Source organism: Equus przewalskii, chromosome 25 (assembly GCF_037783145.1).
Source record: "Equus przewalskii isolate Varuska chromosome 25, EquPr2, whole genome shotgun sequence".
In the NCBI taxonomy this organism is placed as follows: Eukaryota; Metazoa; Chordata; class Mammalia; order Perissodactyla; family Equidae; genus Equus; species Equus przewalskii.
In genome coordinates, this window is record NC_091855.1 from 31,481,839 (window position 1) to 31,505,638 (window position 23,800).

General features: G+C 42.9%; 1 protein-coding gene across 8 annotated transcripts in view; it reads right to left on the reverse strand.

Annotated features, from left to right (window-relative positions):
* KCNK10 (potassium two pore domain channel subfamily K member 10) overlaps positions 1–23,800 on the reverse strand; it is a 147,081-nt gene that overhangs the window by 52,726 nt on the left and 70,555 nt on the right. For all 8 annotated transcript variants that reach the window (XR_011532909.1, XR_011532910.1, XR_011532911.1 and 5 more), the window contains 2 exons: positions 12,750–12,867; positions 1,548–1,708 (listed from right to left, as the gene is read on the reverse strand). Coding sequence is in view for 5 of the 8 variants with exons in the window: in XM_070593695.1 (XP_070449796.1) it covers positions 1,548–1,708; positions 12,750–12,867 (279 nt within the window). In the remaining 3 variants the exon portion in view is untranslated. The remainder of the gene's footprint in view (positions 1–1,547; positions 1,709–12,749; positions 12,868–23,800) is intronic.

Below are 23,800 nucleotides of genomic sequence, written 5' to 3' on the forward strand. Positions count from 1 at the left end.
CTTAAAGGGAAACTCTGAGAAGTTCAAAAAAGCTCTTGGAGACGGGGTTGTCATGTCTGGTTTGGGGAGCTGAACATCTGAGAAGCACAGAAGATGAGCACTGATGGTTTCCATGGTGACCACGGAGCCCAGGTGCAGGCTCTAATGAGGCCGGCTGGCCAGCCAGCACTTAGGGAACAAAGATTGTGGGACATTCCAGAAAAACCCACACACCGCCAAGCTACTCAGATGAAATCTGAGCGGGTGGCTAGCCTGCCAACGAGAGCTTCTTTCAGGAGACACACACACAGCAGCTCTGAACTCTATGTGTCTGGCCCTGTGCCAAGCTCTTTTCCATATATTATTTCATTTAATCATCAACAAAACCTTATAAAGTGGATTCGAATTCTATATCCCCTTTTGCCGGCGAGTAAAGCGAGGCAGCTCACCCAGGATCACTGAGTTTGTCAAAGGTGACTCTGAGCCAGCCATAGTTCCTGATTCCCCCACTCTGACAAATCTTCTGAAATGGCTCACCTGGGGAGTTCCCTCACATTCTTCTAAAGAGAAGCTTAAGTCATGATTTCTTGTCTCAGAGGGAAAAACAAGTACAGATTTAGAGCTTACCACTGATCTACCTTTGCGCATCATTGTTAGATTCTGAAAAAGATCTCAAATTGTCGTTCTAAAATATTAAGTCCTCGTAAGAAATAACTCCCTGAAGGTTTGACAGACTTGAGAAATTGGTCAATAATGAGAAAGAGAGCAGAAATGACCTTACACTTAAGCAAACAAGTGTTCTGTTAAATCATGTGAATGGGTGTGAGTTAAAGGGCATTGGGAACCCCAGTCCAGTCACATCTACTTCACATGCCTGTCACTGATGCCAGGAATGTCATCTTTAGTAAATAAATTCCTTGAGTTGAGATTTTTGTCCCTTATTTGAAGGTAAGTGTTCTCAAGAGGAAAAAACCCACTAACACAATAGCAATCATCAACAGTTCAGTATAAATTAGTACATCAGTGTACTACTGCTGAGGGAGCACTTAGCAGTGGGAAGAGAGAGAGGAAGGGGCCATGAAAAGACAGATACAAAGCAGTAGGTGGAAAAGGCACGCTTCTGGAAGAGGTCTTAAAAGTCAGGATCAGCCTGAAGGCACTGTTCTTGCAAATAAAAAAGGTGTGAAGCGGTTCCAATGACAAAATGGACGGATTTACAATTCTCTACTTTATTGCAAATATCCTAAGGAACCTGTCTTACATCTTTAAGAAGAAACTGAGTATGCCTCATGTCTTCAGAAAATCTGTGTTGGCAAATTCAACTTAACCTTCTTGTGTTATGATTCCAGAAATAGCACTTTAAAGAAGGAAACTACTCAAGAGAAGGGAGTTTAGGCACAGTCCCTGTGACTACCATTGGCCAAAACAGAAAATACGACCATAACATTAAACTACTCCATTCAAAGTGATAATGATATCATTAACACCCTGATAACTCCTTCCGGATCCCGTCAGGCTAAAGCCAACTGGATCACAGAGGTCAGGGTTTAAATAGATGCAGTACTCACTCGAAAGACCTTCTCCACTCTTGCAATGCTTTTCCCAAAGATGGTTCCAAGTTGGTCTCCAATTCCAGCCAATAAGAAACCAAAGAGTGGAATTCCAAAGATGGCATATAAAATACAAAAGATTTTGCCTCCTTCAGTGCTTGGAGCAATATTCCCATACCCTGGTGAGAAATATTAAAAAGAGAGAAGGAGAGTGGTGAGGTAGCAGAGAAATTAAGAGCACTGAACCAAAGATCCCACAGACTTCTGAAAGGGTTCCTACATCCCCCCACTTCATGAGCTTTAGGGAGCAGAACTTCATTTCAAAGGCCCTAGGAAATTCAGAACATTGTCCCATTGCTTCTCTTCCTTCTCTCCTCATAAGGAGTTTTAAGGAGACCCAGGTTTCCTGGATCTTAATCTATTTAGTTTGATTACATTTTAGGAAATTTGTGGTCACCCAGAATTGCGTTTCTGATGGAAAATGGTACCCTTTCAGAAACACCAAACATTATGGACATGTCTGGTTTAGGGAGACCTGAACACCTGAGAAGCACTCACCATTGACCTTTTTAGATTTGAAAAGAGCTTCTCCCTGACAGTCTCATCTCATGGGTGTCCCCTCCTCCTGACAGTGGCTGTCTTCAACACTTGCCTTCATAGGGTGATGGGTGCTCTGCCTTAAGGAGGGTATGTGGGCTAGTATATATTCAGAAAGGACCCATGGATCACACAGCCCTACCTTGGGAAGCCTGAAAACAGTAAAGAGTGGGGTAGAGAAGACCTTATGCCTCTTTCCCCCACTGACAGTGGCGTTTAGCTTTGCCTGGCTCTCTTTTTCTCTTTACTGGGAAGTCTGCATCATCTCTGAGGCCCGCCTCTCCTCCCACCCACTTCTTGCACTGAGGGTTACCAGGTGCTAAACAAATGTTTGTTGGTGGAATGGACGTTTGAATTACCAAAGAATCCTTTCATAGCCTGTTCTATTAACACGTATTTCAGATTTTTGTTGTTAGTGCCTTAGAGTCGATTCTGACTCCTAGTCCCTGTGTATAGCAGAGAAAAACGCTGCCCCATCTTTTTGAACCATCTTTTCATCTTCTGGTGCTATATCAGACAATGCTCCACTGCTATTCATGGGTTTTCATGGTCAATTTTTCACAAGTGGGTGGCCAGATCCTTCTTCCCAGTCTGTCTCAGTCTGGAAGCTTTGCTGAAACCTGTCCACCATGGATGACCCTGCTGGTATTTGAAATCCCGGTGGCATAGCTTTCAGCATCATAGCAACATGAGCCACCACAGCATGACAACTGACAGACGGGTGGTGTGGTTCCCTGACCAGGAAACAAACCCAGGCCGTGGCAGTAAGAGTGCTGAATCTTAACCACTAGATCACCAGGGCTGGCTGTATTTCAAACAGTGCTTTGAAAACATCAACATCTGCATTCTTAAGAGTTCTGCAATTACATAAGTAACTCAAGTATAGTGAGTACCGGGCTTACAGTAGATGAATGGGACTAAAGAAAGTAGTGCTGGAGGAAAAAGTCTTCTGGCATCAGCACAACTTGTATAGAGATGAGAGTGTAAATTACTTGATATTCACTTTCATGCCAAGGAGAATTGCAATATTATGCTAATAGATAGTCACCTAACTATTCTCCCATATTAGGGTAACTCACGTGGGGCCTGTTTCTAAAGCCATGCAATGGGTGAGTTAGTGGGATCATGGTTCCCAGCACGTTGGGTAAAGAATAATGTTGATGGTTGGTCTGTTGTTCATCCTCCTATGGGCCTGAAGATTCACTGTTTCTTCCTCCTTTTGGGTGATGAGTCACCTGGCTATTTTCCTTTACAACTTTTTAGTCAGAATCATTTAAACCTCTTATCACAAATTATCTAAATTACAGTTCCCACGTCCTAGACGAGTGTTCAGGCAAGCCTTCCTAAACTGGCCTTTCTTTTACTCACCACCATTTCGATTTAGTTGCGCAAAAAAAGCTCTTGGAAGTTTTGTCAGGAGCTTTCAGAAACTTGGACAAAACCATTTTTCTAAGTATTCCTCTCTAGAATAATCCAACTTACATCAACATAGCCCTATTGGACAGAGAATAAATGTGCCTACACAGCTTGACATTATGCAGCTTTAGGGTGACTCGTGGCAACATTCTAGTAACCTGTGGAAACATTTCTGACTCTTACTTGACTGTCTCATAATAGCCTGCTCACTGTCAGGGAACGTAGGGGCTTTTTCAGTCTGAATATCTCAGAAGGAAACGTATTGCAGACACTGGAAAACAAATTGATGTTTTGAACCTGCTGAATCAGCATCAGATTTGCCCTGACAAGTGCTGCACACCCTCCCTCCAGCTTTCAGAGAGGATCTGCCCCACCGCCCTGGCAAGGTACCGAGCTCAGGGAACATTCCGGTGTCATCCAAGGAGCATGAGAGAGAAGTGAGAAGACGGACGTTCCAGATCCAATTCCACCGCATTCCACCTGGTTGTCCTTAGACTCACTTCACCTCCCTAAATCCTAGTGCTGGAGGGGTTCACGGACAATGTGGAAAACACCAGTGAACTGTAAAGTTCTAAACCAATGCAAAGGAGTATGGGAGCCATAGTGGTAGTTTTACAACAGGCTCGTCCTTTGTTCAGTGTTCACAGACTAGAACATTAAAATAAAATGAGAGCCAAGCTCTTAGGTAAGGGCATTCATGAAGTAACACTGAAATAAGTCTTTAAATATATTTAAGGCCAACACTTCATATTGGACACAAAGTCATCGCCATTCTTGAGTAATGCTGTGTTTTGTGCATGGGTGAGTATGTGTGTGTGTGTGTGTGTGTCTGTGTGTGTTTGTGTTCCCTGCCTCTGAGGAACTGTGTGGAAAGACTGTTCCAGACTGACCCTCAATCCTGTCATTCCAGAAAAATCCCCAAACTTATACTTTGGAGCTTAGCTCTGAGGCAATGGGAGGGCCACATTCCTGGATTTTTGGCTCTAGTTGTACCAGGCCTGTTAGACTACCCTGCCCATCCTTCCAGAATCCTTGGTAGAGCTTTGCAGTAAGGTGGAACAGCTGTACACAGGCTCCAGAACCAGAGATTACCGGGATTCCTGTTCTGACTTTCCCACTTACTAACTCTCAGGTCTTGGGCAATTTACCTAACCTTTCTACCTCACTTTCCTCTTCTGAGAGGTGGGGCTATTAATCACACCTACCTTATAGCTATTAAAAATGAAATGGGTTACACGTGAAGATTAAATACACGTGAAGCATGACACAAAGCACGCACTCAGTGTTAGCAATTATCATCTCGCCCCGGGTTTTCTGTGGGAAGGCTTCGCTTCTGAGCAATGTGTCTCCAGGAAAACTAAGCTCCAGGAGAAAACAGATGGTTGGTTCCTGTTCTCCCTTTGGAAACTCTGCCATTCTCCCACAGCGCCAGGACAAGGGACAAAATGTCTATAACTCAGGCTGGGCTGGCTCAATGACTTGGGTGGGCCCAGGGCTGGCTTTGAGGTGTGGGTATCTCTTGGTGCAGCTGGGGGCAACAAAGCCTGGAAAATGAGAAGGGGTGACACAGGCTCTAGAGAGGCAATCAGTCAGGTAGAACTGGCCCAGGGCATTAGAATGGATTTAAGTAAAGCAAAAGACGCCCCAAGGAGTTATCCTACCAACCGGCTTCTGGTGACTTTCGGCAGGAGATGACCAGCCCAGCAAGGACAGTCTGTTATGAATGAGAAGGACCAAGGTGGGGCTTAGTCTGTTCACTCCTCTCTAGAAAACACAAGCCCTTTATGAAGAGAAACCTGGTGTTTAAAGAGGACTTAAACCTGAGGAACATACACATAACACTCCTCCTTGCTCTTGACTTGCCAAAGTCAAATCTTTGCCAAACCACATGCTGTTCAGCTCTGGTATTTGGTTAAGAGTGTGCGTTCTAGAACAAGTGTCTATACATGCAAGGCTGGTTTTACGAGTGTACAACCTGTGCAGTCACATAGGGCCCCCTCCATGCTTGGTTTATTGCTCTGCCATTGCCATTTTGATGTTCTTAATCATTTTTCAGCAAAGGACCACATTTTCATTTTGTATTGGGTCCCACCCACACATTATGTAGCTGGTCCTGGCGAATGATGCCAGGCTCCATTGCTTACTAACCATGATATATTGAGCAAGTTACTTAATGCTTCTTGTGCTCAGTCTTCTCTTCAGTAAAATGAAGCTAATAACAGCCCCTACCTCAAGGGGTTAATGCGAGACTAAGAGAACGTATGTGGAGCACAGTGCCTGGCACCCAGTAAGCACTCAGTAAATGTTAATCACAGTGATTGCTATTTCCAAAACCATGGGTGAAGCATCCAATTCACACGCTGGTTAAGTAGAAATAGCTGCCCAGGTACCTTGGCAGGTACAACTCTTAATGGAGGCCACCAGGCAAATAACACAGTTACTGGCTACCATCTGAGACCCGACCAGGGGCTCTCACCAAAGTCGGTAGAGTCAAGTGACTCAATCCAAAAATGCTCAAAGACTGAAAATCTACTTGCATTCCCTAGTTTTTGGTCAGAATGCTGTCATTTGCTGCCCTTCCCCAAGTGATGGTTTGTAGAAGAGCATCCTCACAAAGCAGTATCATTCCTCCAGCTTAGGAAAGCTAGTTGCTGGGGCCCAGCCAGTGGAGTCAACATTCAAGGGCTGGTGGGACTTTCTCATGCCAGCACTAGTTACTGAGAAAGGGGACAGGGTGCAGGGCGCCCTCAACAGAGACTGAGCAGCGTCTAGTCTTTCTTCTGGCGTGGCTCCTGGTTTGGAGAAGTGCCTGAATGCATTCCCTTTTGCTATACACTTGTAAATCTTTCTGTATATCTGAGCACAAGAAATGCTTTTTAAAAAAGAAGTGCTTTGATATCTTCAGATGAAAGGAACCTCTGATCCTGAGTGGTATCGCTGCATTTCAGAAAAGACTCTATTATTCCTAAGATCTCCCTATACACGTTCTAAATAATGAACATTTTTTGGTGTCTGAAAAGTACATAACGTCATGCAGCTCATGAGAGTCTTTCTGGAAAGTAATTTGGCAAGACTTTAAAAGATCCATGCCCTTCCACACAGCAATCCCTCGGGGATCTTTCCAAGGAAACAACCAGAGATGAAGACCACACTTTAGGCACAAAGGTTTTCATCGTGGTGTTACATGAGCACAAAAGTGGGAACAGCTTGAGCCTCCAACAACATGTGATTGTAGAGTGGATGGCAGACCTAGTGGAATCCATCAAAGACTATGTTTTTCAAAGAAACTTAGTAATATAGGGAAATGTTTACAAGATTATGTTGCAAATTATATGAACTCAAGCAAGTAGGCTAATGTTTGCGTATTTCACAAATAACGAAAAGACAGCTCTTCAGCTGCAGCTGCTCCACTGTCTGACTCCCAAATTGCGGAAAATTTCTCAGAAAGAACTGGAAGAATTAGTGAGCTCTGAGCTTTCTTATAAGCCTTGCTACCACATGGGATGAATGAATTTACCACTAAATAACTGGAAAAAAACATTATTTCCTCACCACATTATTCTTACTAACATTGACTAAGGTTTTCCTTAGAATTCTCTAATTATATCACTTTATACAGACCCTCCACACTGGAGTTAAAATTTAGCCAGCTAAATGGTATTCAACTTATAATATATTCTTTTTCAATTACGAGAAAGAGAGTGGAGAGAAAATAGCATTTTTTCCATTGACTAGAACAAGGACCCGATCTCTAGCGCTAACACTGAGCCATGATACTGAAGTGGATGTGGGGTTAGGATTGGGTTTTATTTTTGTTTGTTTTTGTTCTATGCTTGTTTTGTAGTAGTTTTCTGTTCAGCATCCACTGTCCTTCAGATTTGGGGGAAGATCCCCATCCCGTGCCTAGGTATGACACAGGGTCGTGCCTCACACTATAGAGGCAGCACCCTCCCAAACAGCCAGGACATGGGGACATGAACCCAGAGGCTCATCCAATACGACTTGAAATCTAGAGCAAGTGGCCCAAAGGAGGTGGGAGATGGCAACTGCAGTGGTCAGCAGGGTTGGGCATTGGCCATGGAGGTCAGAGGATACTTACTGGCCCTCTATCATCTCTGACACATAAGTTCATATTAGTTAGGATTTTTTCAGTTTTAGGGAATAGAAAGCCCAATGCAGGCTGGCTTAAGCAAAAAAGAAATGCACTGACCCCAGTAAATATAGGGAAATTTAACATTTCTCTCTTTTTTCTTTTTTTTTTTTTTTTTGTGCTGGAGAAGATTCACCCTGAGCTCATATCTGCTGAAAATCTTCCTCTCTTTTTTTTTCTTATGTGAGCCCACCACAGCATGGCCACTGACAGACAAGTGGTGTGGTTCCATGCCCAGGAACCGAACCCAGGCCACCAAAGCAGAGTGCACCGAACTTTAACCACTAGGTCATTGGGGCTGACCCTAACATTTATTTCTTAACACTTCATGAGTACCTCCATCCAAGCCTCAAGGGATGTGAGTAGGATCCCATCTATCACTCCCCTTTTCTTACTCTGCTTCTTTAGTGTTAGCTGAATTCGAGGTAGAGCAATCCATCAAGGGAAGAAAATGACTGGCAGAGCTCTGAGCCAATTCCTTTCCAGATTTACCTCCAGTAAGAAAGAAGGGAAAGCAGTTCCTCCAAATACCAGGCAAAAGCCCAGAAATTCAGGTTCTTGTCAGCCTAATCCAGATCTCATGTCCATCTCTGAACTAAGGACTGTGGTCACGCACATGCAAGGCATGGGATTTCTTAGTCTAGACAAGGTGATTCTTCACCTGAAGTCCAGGGGCCAAGCGTGGAGAAGGGGATCATTTGGGAAACGGTTATCAGGACAAGGATGAATAAGTGAATGGATGCCGGGCAGCAGAAACCAAGGATTAAGAGTCATTTGCACAAACTCGAAGATTCCAGGGTAAGCACATAAAAAAGGGCAGAAAATGTTACATATCAAATGTTCCTCATCAGGCAGATGGAACCACCATTCCTCAACCACATAAGGTCATGGGGGTCAATGAACACAGTTGTTCAATAAACCATGTTCCTGGGATCCTAACAAGTTGACACAATAATACCATCAACGCACATTCCAATGTAGCTATAGTGTTTTTCAATGCATCATACAAGCCATGGATTTAGCCATTTCATAAAACAAGAAAGTTAAGATTTTCCTTTTTCTGTCTTCTTTAATGTACACTAAATGTCTCATAGATCCAATTCTAGGTACTAGGGTGCATTTTCCAAAACGCACCTCTCGACGTGGCCCAGACTTTCTCAATTTTGATTATTTTACTATAAATCCTCCTAAAATGCATGACACACTTCCCCATCTCAATAACCAGACTTTGGAACACAATTTAACCTGACATGTGCCTTCTCTGATCTACTAGAGTGATGCGCACAGGTTCTATGGAGGTTAATAGCACTTTTTGTCCTCACACCGCACGGTTCCAGGCCATCCTGCTTCCTTCGCTAAGTGCTGTGAGACTGTGGACTATTACGACCTAACATAGTCTGGAGTGTCTGAAAAGGCTTCTAGACCCCAGACCCACTAGTGTAATGCACACCTCTAATATCTGTAATAGCTGATGTTAACATATTTGCAGATTTGCAAGTATGAACATACGATGTCATGTAATTACATTAAGAGGCTTTCTTTAAAAGAATGACAATTCTCTTTCATCCCAAATTTTCTTACTGCACACAACTCTCTTGATTGCACCTATGTAGAAACAACACAGCTCCTAAAGGCTACATCTAAAGACAAAAACAAAACCTTTGCCTCTAAAACAACCCTTAGCCTCTGGAACTTGTGCCAACAAGAAGTTGAGCATCAAAGACGTGCATCCTCAAGGAAGGCATACTCTCCAACACTCACTTAACATGTGGGCAGGAAGGATAAGGGAGAGGGAAGAACTTCCCAGAAGGCATGGCTGGGCCTCAGAGAGCAATAGATAAGGGAGTTCCTCCCAGAGAGTATAAACAGGTGCTAATGAAGGAATCCTCCCACTGTGAGGGCACAGGGGCCTCCCAATGCGTGTCTGTCATGGCTACGGACTGGTGACTACTGCGTGTCTCCCATTCTTCTGAATGAGAATTTTTATTGCAGTGGGATTTCACTATTGTATGTGAGCAGATAACTCTCAAACTCATTTTCAGCAGAACTGGGAGAGAGATCTAATCTAGAGATTTCACCATATGTGTAAATATTACCCAAAGAAGCTGAGATTGGACAGAAGCCATATGGGAAAAAAGAAAGAGAAAAAACACAGAGAATGAAGAAAGGGCCCATCAGTGGCAAACCTCAGAAAGTGCCAGCAAAAATCCAATTATGAAGGTGATGGTCTCACCTTGAACTTCAAAAGAGATATTCTTGTTTGCACCAAGTGTGGATATAGGGTGCAGAAGGGTAGCAACAGAAGCCTTCATGAACTTAATCTGGTCCAGAAAAACAGAAGAGGCAGGACTATATAGAGAACAACACAGGTGGGCCATATTTGCAGGAAGCCCTCTGTCTCTTTGGCAGCCGGAAAGAGGAGAGTCTTGGGATGTGCTACCTGGAAGGTTACCCAGCCTCTCCCTGCTCTCCTCTCCCCGGCCCCATGGAAACATTCAGCAGATAGCTGGCACAGGAATCTAGTTAGTTTGGCACACATATTTTAAAAAGAAATTCGCCCAGCATAAATATAAAGCTTCCATTAAAAAAATCTGAGGGCCAGCCTCATGGTGTAGCAGTTAAGTTCAGTGCACTCCATTTCGGCAGCCCAGGGTTCCTAGGTTAGGAACCCAGGCGTGGACCTACACCACTCATCAGCCATGCTGTGGCAGTGACCCATATACAAAATAGCAGAAGACTGGCATAGGTATTAGCTCAGGGGCCTCAAGGAAAAAACAAAAGAGGAAAACTGGCACAGATGTTGCTCAGGGTGAACCTTCCTCAGAAAAAAGAAAAAAAATGTGAAAAAAAACAGCAAAAGTTACCAATGGATGAAAGACACTCAGCAGAAAAATGGTGCCCCAACCAGACAAAAATTGTGACCAAGTATGAAGTAATTACCTTTGAGAATCTTCACAGAGAAACCACAAAGCAGAAATGCAAGAAATCAGGAAAGAAACGGTGAGACACAAGTGAAGAGGAAATGAGAGCTAATGGGATTCAGGAAAGAAATAGGAAAACAAATCTGCTAATGATCACAAAGATAAAAATAAAATTGGAAGGAGCAAGTGGGAGAATAAGCACTGTGAAAAATACAAAAAAGGAGTAGAGAGGATAAAATTACCACAACAAAAACCAAATTTTAAGAGTTAAAAAGAAGTAGAGGCCAGCCTTGTGGCCAAGTGGTTAAGTTCACACACTCTGCTTTGACAGCCCAGGGTTTTGCCAGTTCACATCCTGGGCGTGGACCTAGCACTGCTCATCAAACCATACTGAGGTGGTGTCCCACATAGCAGAACTAGAGGGACCCACAACTAGAATAGACAACTACGTACTGGGGGGCTTTGGGAAGAAGAAGAAGGAAAAAAAAAAAGGAGCAGAGGGAAAATGATAGACATAGAAGACAAAGAAGTTATGATATATTTATAGTTGGAATTCCCATAAAAGAAAACAAAATACAGCAGAGAAAATGAGAAGATGACAATCAAGAAAACCATCCTAAAATAAAAGGAACAAAACATAGTAGTGTTATCCGATGAAAAATAAAGAAATAATCATTTGAGTAGCTGAGCAAAAAGATCAACTCACTTATACAATGAAAAAATAAATTGGTCTGGCATCAGATTTCTCTATGGCAGCATAGGCATCAGAAGTGAAATAATACCTACCAGACCCTTAGAAAAGAAAACGTGAGTCAAGGATTTCATTTCCAGGCAAAATGCCCTTCAAGTGTAAGGCTACCATTTTGAACAACGCAAGGATTCGGAATATTGCTCCCATGAGCCATTCTTAAGGCAATGACTTTAAGATGAGCTTCAGCCAAGCACGTGATGATGAGGAAAACCAGGGCAAAAGGACTACAGAGAACAGTGACAATGTTTAACTGTAGAACCATGACTAAAAGCAATATATCAAGGTAACAGAACAGAATGTAAATTCTATATCCTGATGTTTTAGAATGATATGAGTAATAATTGGTGGCGGAAGAGGGAAAGAAGCTGAGATGCTGAGCAAGTTCACTGGCTGCATTATAAGTAACAGCTGAGAGCCAAGAGTTATCATTTAAAGTGAGCAAATCATCTAACGGAAGCATACACATATTTAATAATTTAAAAGTAAACAGTAAAAAGATGGTGTCAACTAAAATTGTGTGGTGGAGAAGGAGACAGAGATGAGATGTCATCACCTCCACTAGAGAACTAAGAGATACTGCTTAAGGAACAGAGCACTGAGGTTATTATATAGAATTATAGTTATAAAGTGAACCCCCAAGACAAAAATACAAAACTCCCAAGTATCAGGAAAAAGATACATACAAATATACTAAGACAAAAATTGGCGCAGGAAAGAAGTAATCATAGATCACCACATGATCAGTTGTGAAGAATATTCACCTAGTCAAAAAAATTCAAATTAGCAAAAAAATGTTCACTTTTGATCTAATTAAACTATATTGGGAAAAGAGCCCTTCTACAAGGGGGCAGGGAGGAAGAAAGACAACTAATTCCTCACCTTCCACAAGGAGAAGTCAAGAAATAATCTGAAATGCAGGAAGTGGCTATACAAGTGTGGTATTTAAAGACATGGAGATGAATATTAAAATAACCACACAAAAGAGATGAAAGCTGTTGCCCTGAGGAGACGAAAAAAGGGAGAGGGGCAGAGACGGCTGTTTTTCATAACAAACTTTGTAGAACATTTTGGTTCTTTCATATATAACTTTAATAAAGGAATTTGAGCTCACCTGACCAATTCATATTTTGATATTTCACTCTAACCTTTTCATCAGGTCCTCCCAAACTAAAGGCTTCCTAGTCTTTCACTTTGAAAAAGGGAATTCTTCATTCTGCTTTGTTTTTTATTGAAAGTCACTACAACTGCTACATTAACATGATGGTGTTTCATAAGCCTCCTTTGAACCTCAAATTGCCACATCTTCTATGAGGACAAAACGTGGACTGAGCACCATGACTCAGGATGGCCTGCAGAGGAAAAGATATTAGCAAACGAGAGGATACCTATGGTGGTGATGACAGTTCCAGCAAAGAAAAAGGCACTTCCAAGGTCCCAGTGACTGCTGTTGTTGGAAGAATTTCCTATTGGACTTACTCCTGCGTTGTCAGCATCAAGGGCATGCTGCAGAGAAAGTGAGAAAGCATGAGACTCAGTTAACAAGTTTAAAAACAAAAAGCTCTCAAATGATTTCTCTCTCAAGAACCTGCCATGACCTACAGAGGACTGGTTCCACGGATGAGAATACAAGCCAAAGTGAAATACTATGCACCCACTTACAAAAATTAGAAAATCAGTTTTAAGTGGAAAAAAAATTAGGATATATAGTATGGTGCAGTCTATGTAAAAATTGCAGGCACAGGATTTATGCAATCCAGGCCTGGGTTATTCAAATGCATACAGATCTGTTGTGCATATACATAGAAAGACGTCTTAAAGATCATCATCCAAGTGGTCATTCCCGGAAGGCAGGATTTCAGTTGCTTTTTGCTCTTCCCTTTTCTGTTTTGTTAGAATGTTTTACACTGAGCTTGTTTCAGAAGTGCAGGAGTTAAGAGCTTGGGCTCCTGGTCAGACCATCATGGCTCTGCCCATTATTAACTTCAGAACCTTGGGCAAGTTAGTTAAACTCTCCAAGCCCAAACTCCCTCACTTGCAAACTGGGGATAACAATAGCTTCCCCCACAGAGTTGTTGTGAGGATTAAATGAGATGATCCATGCAATGCACTTAGCTCAGTGCCTGGCACTGAGTTAGAGCTTAACAAACAGTAGTCAAGTTCATGATTGTCATTTCACTCTCCCCCAACACACACACACATACTGTTCCTTTTTAAAAGAAACAACAAGGACCCTTCATTGGCTACTGGATTTGGAATCCCACACACTTTAAAATTCCCAATAAATTGGCGACGTTGATGCTCAAAACTCGTCTCACACTACCATAAAAGCCTCCAGCCGGGGCAGGACACTCCTCGAGTCATTCCCTCACACCAACGGGAATTCGTCCAAACCCATCCCCATCCTTCAGGGTCTAACCCAGGCTCCGCTTCTTCCAGGAGACTCAGTCTGCGCATTGCAGCCCCCACAGATGTTCCCTTCCCAGGGCTCACACTCTGCACCAAGTATATGTAACTGGCTTTTGATCACACCCTCCCCTGCTGAAAATCCTTCCCTAGCCTCACTCAGCATGCACAGAATAAGGTGGAAAACCCCTCGGCAGCCCTTCCTAAGCTAGCCCCTGCCAACCCCTCTCAGGCAAGGGGAGACGGTAGCAAGAGCTTTCAAACAGGTGAGCTGTGGTGAAGAAGCAACAGGTGGGGGCTTCACAGGGAGGGGACAGACATATGAGCTACTTCTAGAACAACAAAAAGAGACTCTGATTCCTGGACAAAATTGGAATAACCCCATGCAACTAAATATTGAAATGTAATTATATTTATCCTAGAGAATGCCCATTAAGCTTTGTTAAAGCAGGAAGATCGGTTGCCACAAATAAGATCACAACTGAACAAGTCAATCATCCTTACATTTTGCCTTCATTTATCTGAGCTATTTCAAACCCTCCAGACCAGGGATCAGCAACCTTTTTCCATAAAGGGCCAGATAGTAAATATTTCATGCTTTGTGGACCACATATGGTTTCTGTTGCATATTTGTCTTTTCTTTTCACTACCCTTTAAATATGCAAAAACCATTCTTAGCTCACAAGTTGTACAAATCAGGCTACAGGCTGGATTTGACAGACCCCTAGGTCATTGACTGAACAATAGAAAAAGATCTCTTTTGTTAAAGTCTTCAGTTTAGTCTTTCCTGCCTCTAAGAACATGAAATACAACACTGGCCACTGTTTCTAACATAAACCCTGGCACTCCAGAATTTAAAATCTGGCTGCATGGGATGTGTACAGGCTGCCTTTGCCGATGGTTATATCAGCCTAATTGACAACAATCACTTATTCATCGGGAGCTATGCTCTGCTCTGCTTCAGAGGGAAGACAGATGGCGAGGCCTTTCTGGTGGTAAAATATCCACTTTCATTATGCTGACAGCGTCATCAGATCAAACCACAGGCCTTAACTAGTGTTTATATCTTCATTATCTATTCGGCTCTGATGGGCCCTACCTGGAAATAATACCTCAGGGACAGCACTAGGTCTCAGTCACTTAGGTGGCCTCAAATCACACCATCAATACCTAATATTTACAACTTCTATGAAGCTGCAAAGAGAATTTGGGTTCAATCAAGTCTCAGTGTACTGAGAACTGCCCATAAACATCACTAGGAGACCCAGTGCTGCATATAAAAATACAGATTTGCAGCAAAGACAAGCAAAGATAATTATTTATTTCATCAAAAAGCCCAAAGTAAGATTCCTTTTCAATTTAATCTTCTTGAATTATGCAATTTATAAATATTTAATGTTTACATATGTAACCCTCAAGGAAAGTGTTTATTATTTGAAAGGAAAGGAAACTAACATTTCTTGAGCTCCTGCCTTGAGCCAGGTGCTTTAGAAATGTTATTCTATTTTATCTTTTCCACAACTTGTGTGTTATTCAATTTTATCCTTTCTACAACTTGCAAGAAAGTAATATTATGCCCACAGGAGAGATAAGGAAACAGGCTCACGTAAGCCGGAAATGGAGAAGCCAGAATACAAACCCCAACTGGCCCAAAGCTACGGTCTTGCCCTTTCCTTTATACATGACCTCCTCTTCCCCCAACTCCATACTCACCTACAGACAGAAATGAGCGAGAAGGACTGCCATTGTCCCAGAATTTAGGCAGAAAGGACCTCACAAGGGATGGTTTCTAATGAGATAACTTCCCTTAACATGTAAATGGAGGCACCAAACTTCATTTGACTGTTGGAGCTGGTGAGAGCTTAATTGCTCTACATTAAAAATAAAATTAAAAAATAAATTAAAATGGGGAAAGATTGACTTTATACCCTGAGAGGGAGGAAACAGAGAAAAGAGCGGGAATGTCCAGAAAAAGGAGGAGAAGAATGAAAAAGAGAGAAAGGAGTGTCGAGCTTCAAGATCAGCTGCAGCAACACCGGGGACTTTGGAAGGGCAGGGCCATCTAGTACCCAATTTTAACTTGCTTTATCCCTGTGATATAAATTTCTCTCTCGCGCCCCCAAATCTTCAGTAAACTGGGCTACACACACAAATGTCTTGGGGAAATGGTTTTGTGGAAATTAAAATATAAAGGTTATTGTGGGCACAGAGCATGACTGAGAACCCTCCAACAAGTCGCCAAGCTCTTGGCGAGGCTTTGGACAACTGCCAATGCTGGGAATGAGGTTTGATTCTATCTAGAGCTTCCGGGTCAGAAAGACTCCAGCAAACAACCAGAATTAAAATGAATTGGCAAACTCAGATTATATACATACAGGGAAAACCCAGTATAAACAAACGGTTATCACTGGAATTAATAGCATCATTTCTAACTCAATAAGCATATTTCTGATTGAGTTCATTGTTCGAACTTTATCAATTTTCTAAAGTATTTTCTAATGATCTTAACGGTTTGAACTCAAGTAAAATATTTCAAAATTAAATGCATTTGCTTTTAAGTTTTTTTTTTTCTTTGCAAGCAGACTACAAAAGCGAAGATAAGCCAGCCAATTAAAAATGTCTAAGCACATAGACAATGAAATGACACAAATGAGCCACGTACAGTTTGGCTTAAAAGATCAATTATAGGGTAGAGGTTCAACCAACATCAGCATCGTTTTAGGCCACAATCTCAGACTCAAGGAGCATCATATGCTCACTTACAAGTTCAACTATTATCAAATTCAGAGGGTCTTAGGAGGACCAAAAACAAATTATACTCAATGTAATGTGAGAGCTTCAAGCTTCAGGGAAACGGTACCAGAGATAAGAAGGCATTGCTTTAAAATTTAATTCCACTCTTTCTTGAATTTTTCTTTTTAGCATCTAAGTTGGAATTTCCAGCCCCCACCCGAGTACTCAATAAATGGTTCATGAGTGAATCGTTAAATCAGTAACAAACGAATGAACAAAGTAATGTAATAAATTTAGGCACATGATCTTCCCAGAGGTGTGAGAGGAAAGCAATTTACTTCTCTGCAAAATCAGACAAACATAAGAAAGTAACCCAACAAAAAGAAATATAATGACTAATATATTTTATTATATTAATAACATAGAGCTGACTTCAAGAGGGCAAGCTCTAAAAGACTAGAATGTAGTTACCAGGGGCTGGGGGTGGAGAAAATGGGGAGATGTTAGTCAGAGTACAAACTCTCAGTTAGAAGATGAATAAGTTCTGGGGATCTAATGTACAGAATGATGATTCTAGCTAGTAAGACTGCATTATATACTTGAAAGTTGCTGAGAGAGTAGGTCTTAAATGTCTCACCACAAAAAAGGAAACAGTAAGTATGTGCTATGACGGAGGTGTTAGCTGGTGGCAATCATATTGCAGTCTACAAATGTATTAAATCAATATTTTGTACACCTTAAACTTGCACAATGCTATATGTCAATTATATCTCAATAAAACTGGGAAATAAATAACTAAAAGAATCTGTTTCTCTCTTGCTCTCTCCATCCTCCTGCTCCCCTTGCATAGGATCACCTGAGACATGTAATAGAGAAACTGCAGCCTTCCACACAGTGAGGCGGGTCTGAGGTTCATGTGACGGAAGAGAGAAGGGGGGAGGTAAAGACCCCTCGGAGGCTCCCCACCACGTGCCCCCAGTGCTGTAATCCCATAAGGCAATGCCAGGCGACATAAATCACTGTTCTGGACGGCACGAGATACCATCATGAGTGTTAGCACTACCCTGGGATGAATGATGACCCACAGGGGACCACTAACTGTCTGTGGCTTTTCTCCTATGATCTGTGTACTCGGTGAGATAATCTGTTTCTCTGTTTCCTTCTGTGACACCAAAAAGAGAGACAAACAATGGCGAAGCAATAATCACTCAGCTCGTCCGAGACTGGCTGAAGAATACAACCAATTGGAGCCATATGCACTGACACTAATAGCTGGGTGATCGTCTGATTTATTGTGCAAACCAGGACCCTTGCAGAGTGAAAAGGGGCTGTGTGCATTATCATGTTGGGACCACAGGACAGGAGTAACCCCGTCTGCACAGTCACTTTACTAATAGCTTGCACCACTGGGACAAAAGGAAAGGACCTCATCTGAGGGAACACAGGTGGCTCTGTGTCCTAGTCCCGAGAGGACAGAGGGCATGGTCGGCAAAGGGATTTATGAAGTAGATGTTTAGCCAGGGGTTGAGGCAGGATGAGGGGACTGGTGTGGAAAGTGGCTTCATAAACGTATTAAAAGTGAGCATACCTTCAGCCATTACTGGACAGAAGAAAAGCCACAAACCCTGTGAGACAGAGAAAGGCAACTGGCAGACACATTCATTACAACTCAAAAATGCCCCTAATGATTCACAACACTGACAACAGGCGAGCAGCCTCTTCCCACCTCCGCACACATTGGTGGCGGAAGGGCCTCAGGTGAGAAATGGCAGCATGACATTAATTTGTTTGCCACAGTTGCTTTTTATTTCTCCTGCTTCAGAAGTATTTCACATATAAATATTTCAGAGCAGCAGAAGGGAATATGCTGGGGCTGGGGGAGGGGCAATTTTACCTCCAAGTGCAAGACCACAGCATATTTCAAACAGTGGGAGGGAAAAGCTAGAAAGCGGATGCTATTGGAATTGTGAAACAGGAAGATCACGGTCCCAAATGCTGGAAAGGCAGCTTCTCTCCACCCTCTGTGTTCTTTCTCCCCATCTCAGACCCTCTTGGCCCAGCTCCCTGCCCTCTGGGAGAGCAGGATGACTCCCACCAGGCTGGGACCCGTCAAGTATCTATGAGAGGTCGAGGGGGAAAGGAAGCAGGACTGATGTACAGGTGGACTTGGGGCCTGTGCTGGCCTGAGTGGACTGGCCATCCTAACAGCCACACCACCTCAGAGTCTCCCACAAATAAACACTCGAAAAAAACAGGCCAGACCATAAAAAGGTAAAGACAGGTACTTTCAGTGCCACAGTGAAGATTATGATGGTGTTTACTTTCCTGCTGTCCTAAATATCCAGTTATGTGCAAATATTAGCCTTTCCTCGAGTCCCCGGAAAGTCAGGCAGCAGGCGTCCATCAGAACTTTACAGCCTGGTTATAAATCTAAAGTGAAGGCCACCTGCAGGATGCACAGGATGAGTGGAGAATCTGTTTGGAGAATGGGAGAAACTCAAGATGAGCAAGACCACACATCCAGAGCCTATGCTAAGACAAGCTAGCTTTCCTTGCTACCACTATTAAATTCTTGAGGGGACAGGGAGAATGTTCTAGAATTCAACTCATTAGCACCTGAGTACATATTAATGACTAATCTATCTAAATATTGTCATGTGGGCCCAGGCCATATTTGGGGGAGCTCTCTGACCTTCCAAACTGTGCCTTACAATGTAGAATTTATTTTCTCTCTCTCTTTGACTACGTGGAAGGATGAAATAAGAGAACTTTTAAACCACAAGGAAAGCATCGAGCCCACCAAGGAAGCAAGAGACGTATATGTGCTCTGGTAAGATCAATAAACTTTCAGAACAACTAACCATCACCTTTCATCTCAGTCTGGACTCAGCCTCAACAGACTGAATAACAAATTTGCCAAGTGATGTTGAGAAATCACCCTGGTCCTGAGAAAAATGTTTGATGGATGCCCTGCTATCTCTGCACTTGAGATTATACCTATCAAAGATGAGTCCGTCCAGCTTCTGGGGGAAAAAAAATTTACTGGGCTACAAAAGCAGCTGCGGGAATTCTGATTCATTGCAGCATGAGCTAAATCAAAGATTACTATTCCTTCCGTTGACACTGCACTGGCGAAAACCTGAAATTTAATAGATGATAAATAACATCACGAGAAAGGGATGCTTCTGCTATCTTGTCTTCATTGTAGCTATTTATTTAGACTCTTTCTTGCTTTTGAGTGCTCAATATTAATCTGAAATTAATATTTCATTTTCAGTGCCCCCTTACAGAATATGTCAGCACCTGCTACCAGCACCTCTCTCTGATAAGCACAGTTTGATGAAGGGGCAGGCAAGGAAGTGGAGACAATCCCAGAGACTTCGAAGAAAGCTCTAGAATACTTTTAAAAATAATCATAGTAGCCAGCATTTGCAATGTGCCAGGTTCTTATCTTACCTTATCTTATTCAGCCCTCACAAAAACCCTGTAAGAATCAATCCTATTATTCTTCGCATTTTAAAAACAAGACAACAGAAAACAGAAGTAAGTTGCCCTCAGTTGTAATTGTTAATAAATGGCAGAGCTGGCACAGCTTAAAAGTCCACTCTGTTAACTCTGGCCCCCTCCTATCTCCACAGATAGCTCTGTGTCCAGCTTTCAAACATTTTTTTAAAGTTTTTCTGTTATGTCACCTTCTGCCACCCGAAAAAGGACAATATAGAGAAGTAGGAATTTGTGCTTCTGGTTCCCATTTTTCAAAGAACAAAAGGTTAAACCCTCACTTACTCAGTAAAGTTAACCTGCATCAGCAAGCTTTCCATTTCTTCCGCCCACTTCCACCGAGAAGAAAGGGAAAATACGTGTTCTCAAGAGAGACTGAGAAGCTATTCTTAATGCAGACCTGAATGATAACTCATGTCCTTTAAATAGAAGATATTGATCCAGCCTCAACACCTTATGTGAAGATGCAAAGCCACGTTCCTCTAGAGTACAACGAACAGATAATCATTACTGTCTGTGGTCTTCTCACAGGTGAATGACGGTCCTTTCGGGGGATCTCACAGGTTGGGTCAGAGACTCCTGCTCCATGAATAGGGGCCTAAGTGTTTCGTTATCTTCTAGCACCAGTCACCTGAACTCTAACTACCCAAGCCAAGTGGGTCTCCCCAACCAGGGGTAGAGCATCGTGGTTAAAAAGCACAGACTCTGGAGCCAGACTGCCTGGGTCCAGATTCAGTTCTCCCTCTCGCTTAAGCTCGGGAAAATTATTTAACTTCTCTGTTCCTTAGTTGCTTACCCTCATCTCAAAGATCATTGTAAAGATCAAATGACTTAATATACACAAAGCATTTAGAGCTGGGTCTGGCCATAGTATACACCAGGCAAGCGTTAGCTAGTGATGCAATTAACACTAGACTAGAAGCTTCTGGAGGGCAGGGAGTAGGCATCTTGCCTACTAGCGCCTAACGGCACCTGCTTCATGACAGGCACTTAGTAAATATTAGCTATCTAAATGAATACATTTGACTATAAGTAATGAAAATAATTGTATGAGCCACACACCATCAAAATCTCATTAAATGAGATTTTCGCTTCAGTTTAAATGAGAAGCAAACACAAGCACATTTGTACAAAAATGTGGACACAGTAGCATCCATTTTGAGGTTTTTGCTTTATTTTTGTGGGAGTTTTTTGGAACACTGAGTTCTCATTTGCAAATTCATTTTTCCGGTGGCAGGCCAACTTCCATTAGCTCTTTAATTTCTGGTTTAAAAGCTTTAGATCTTCTTCACTAAACAGTGATGGAATCAACAACCCCAGGGATAAAGACAATAATAATAATGAAGTGGAGGCCTGTAGAGACAGGCCGGGGGCTGCAGGCCCGATCTTGCATGCGTTGAACAATCTTCCGCGTGACCGCTTCGCTGGAGAAAGGGCAGAGCCGCTGACTTCAGGGCATCAGCCAAGGGGAGTCCCTTCAACTCATCAGAGCTGTGTCATTGGGCACAAAGAGCCCAAACCTGCACTCACCAGAGGTCATCTGCTAAACTTCCTGCACAAAAGGCTGCTGGGAAGAAGGGACGGCCCAGGACAGGGAACAAGAAGGCTCATCTGGCTCTGTACTCTGACTACAGCAAGGATTTCCACAGGCTGCTGAATAGATGTCTCAGGCGCTATACTTTCCTTAACAGCATTACCTTCCTAAACGTGTAAAGTTTTGGGGGCTACAGACACCAGGGGAATCTGCACATGCATAAAGACAGAAAGAAAACTTGAGAGAAGTACTCTCCACAACCAGACCAAAAAGAAAGGACTTCTATGGAACAGAAACAAACTCATTTTCTGCTTTGCTTCTGTGAAGTATCTAAATGAAGGGCTCTTGGTCTCCAAGATCTCTGGATACAAAAAGCACCATTGGTTCATTCCCCAAACCTTGAGCATCTTCTATGGGCCAGCCACCGTGCCAGGCATTAGGGATGTATCAACAAAAGACACAGACTCAACCTCAAAAAGCTCACAGTCGTAGGAAGGAGACAGATGAGAAAAATGATGATCCCTCAGTAGAGTCTAAGAAGTATAGAGGAATATACTGGTGCTTGATGCTACAGGGCCAAGCAGGGCCACCCACCCAGGAGGGTCTGCGAAGGCTTCCCCCAGCACTTGAATTTTGGCACCTCTGAGGATAAATCAGAAATCCAGAGCAAAACACTTAACAGAGTGCCATAGTTGGACTCCACAAATGTCTTGTTGAATGGATGAATGGATGAATGAATGAATGACTTAAAACCAGCTCCTAACTACCACTGTTACCCTGGGTTTATATGTGGGACCAAAATGGCAATGTACTAATTGATCAGATATATCACCCTGCTGCCTGAAATACAGCCATAGCTTTGTGGAGCTCTTAGGATAAAATCCACATCAGGCCTGCACAGTTTGCCCCGCCCCCCATCTCCAGTCTAAATGCCTACCAAGTTCCCTTTGCTAACTGACCTCCAGCCACATATGCCCCCCTTCTCCCAAGTCCTCAGACATCCCAGCTTCCTTCTACCACAGCACCTTGGCACTCAGCTCCTTCTAGAATCTCCATCCTACAAAGTCATTCTCCTACTCACATGCCCCAAGGCTCGTTCTCCCTCTCCTTTGCAGCATTCATCCTGGCTTTACTTACACTTATTTGTGTGTTTATATGCATAAGGTTTGCCTCTCCCATTACCTATCAGGGTGACCATACGATTTATCTTTCAAAGCAGGACACTTCTGAGAGAGAAAGAGGCACTAACAATTACTCCAGAACCATGAAAACTGGGATGTGTGACCATCCTAGCTATAAGCTCCAACACGTCAGGGACCATGTCTGTCTTTTATTCACCATTATGTCCTCAGTACCTAGCACTGAGTCTGACACACAGTAGGTAATCCGTAAATTAGTTGAATTAATGAATGAACGAGTGAATGAGAGAGAGAGTGAGTGAGTGATTTGGAGCTTGGCAGAAGAAGAGAATGGCAAATGTCACAACCTTGGGAAATGTTCATGGATCTTGCAAATTAACCAACACCTTCTGCTTCTGGAGGGAACGGTTTGGCAGCTCATCATCTCTGGCCCTCTCCTTATCCACAGAATAGCAGCTTTGGTCACCATGACAACATCAAAGGTCCATACTCAGGACCACAGCATTGTATCCAGTCCTCTCATGCAGCTGCCCATATCTTAAATTAACTCCTCCTTGACCAAAGCATGATGGAGTCAGGCCCAAAGAGCACAGGCAGTGAGGTGAATCAGTATGCCAGAGGCCACAGTCCAGCACCTGGCCTTGGCACAGATGCTCTCTGTCTGTTGGGAAGTTATAGTAAATCCAGGAGAGAAAGGAGGAAGGGTTTCTGTGTAAGATGCAAGCAATGACTCTCACAAAGGAGCTTTCCCATCATGTCGTTCAAGCGGATTTTCCCTTGGTGAGGAGGAATCTGTCTTGATACAATTACGCCCTCTCTGGCCCCATCATGTCAAGCCAAGGACAGAACCTGATTAAGAGAGCATGGGCTTTGGAGTCAGAGAGATCCAGACTCCAGTCCCGCTTTTGCCACCAGCTAGCTGTGGGAACTTAACCAAGGTACCTAGCCTCTGTAAACTTGGGCAGTAGCAGTGGCTACTCCTTGGGATAATGGGAAGTGAAAAATGAGGCTCAGGAATATATGTAAATGCTTAGCCTTGAGCCTGCACCGAGTCAGTACTTAATAAATGGTGTCAACTAATATTCATCAAACACAGCTAGAGGCTCAAGTACTGAGCAAAGTATGT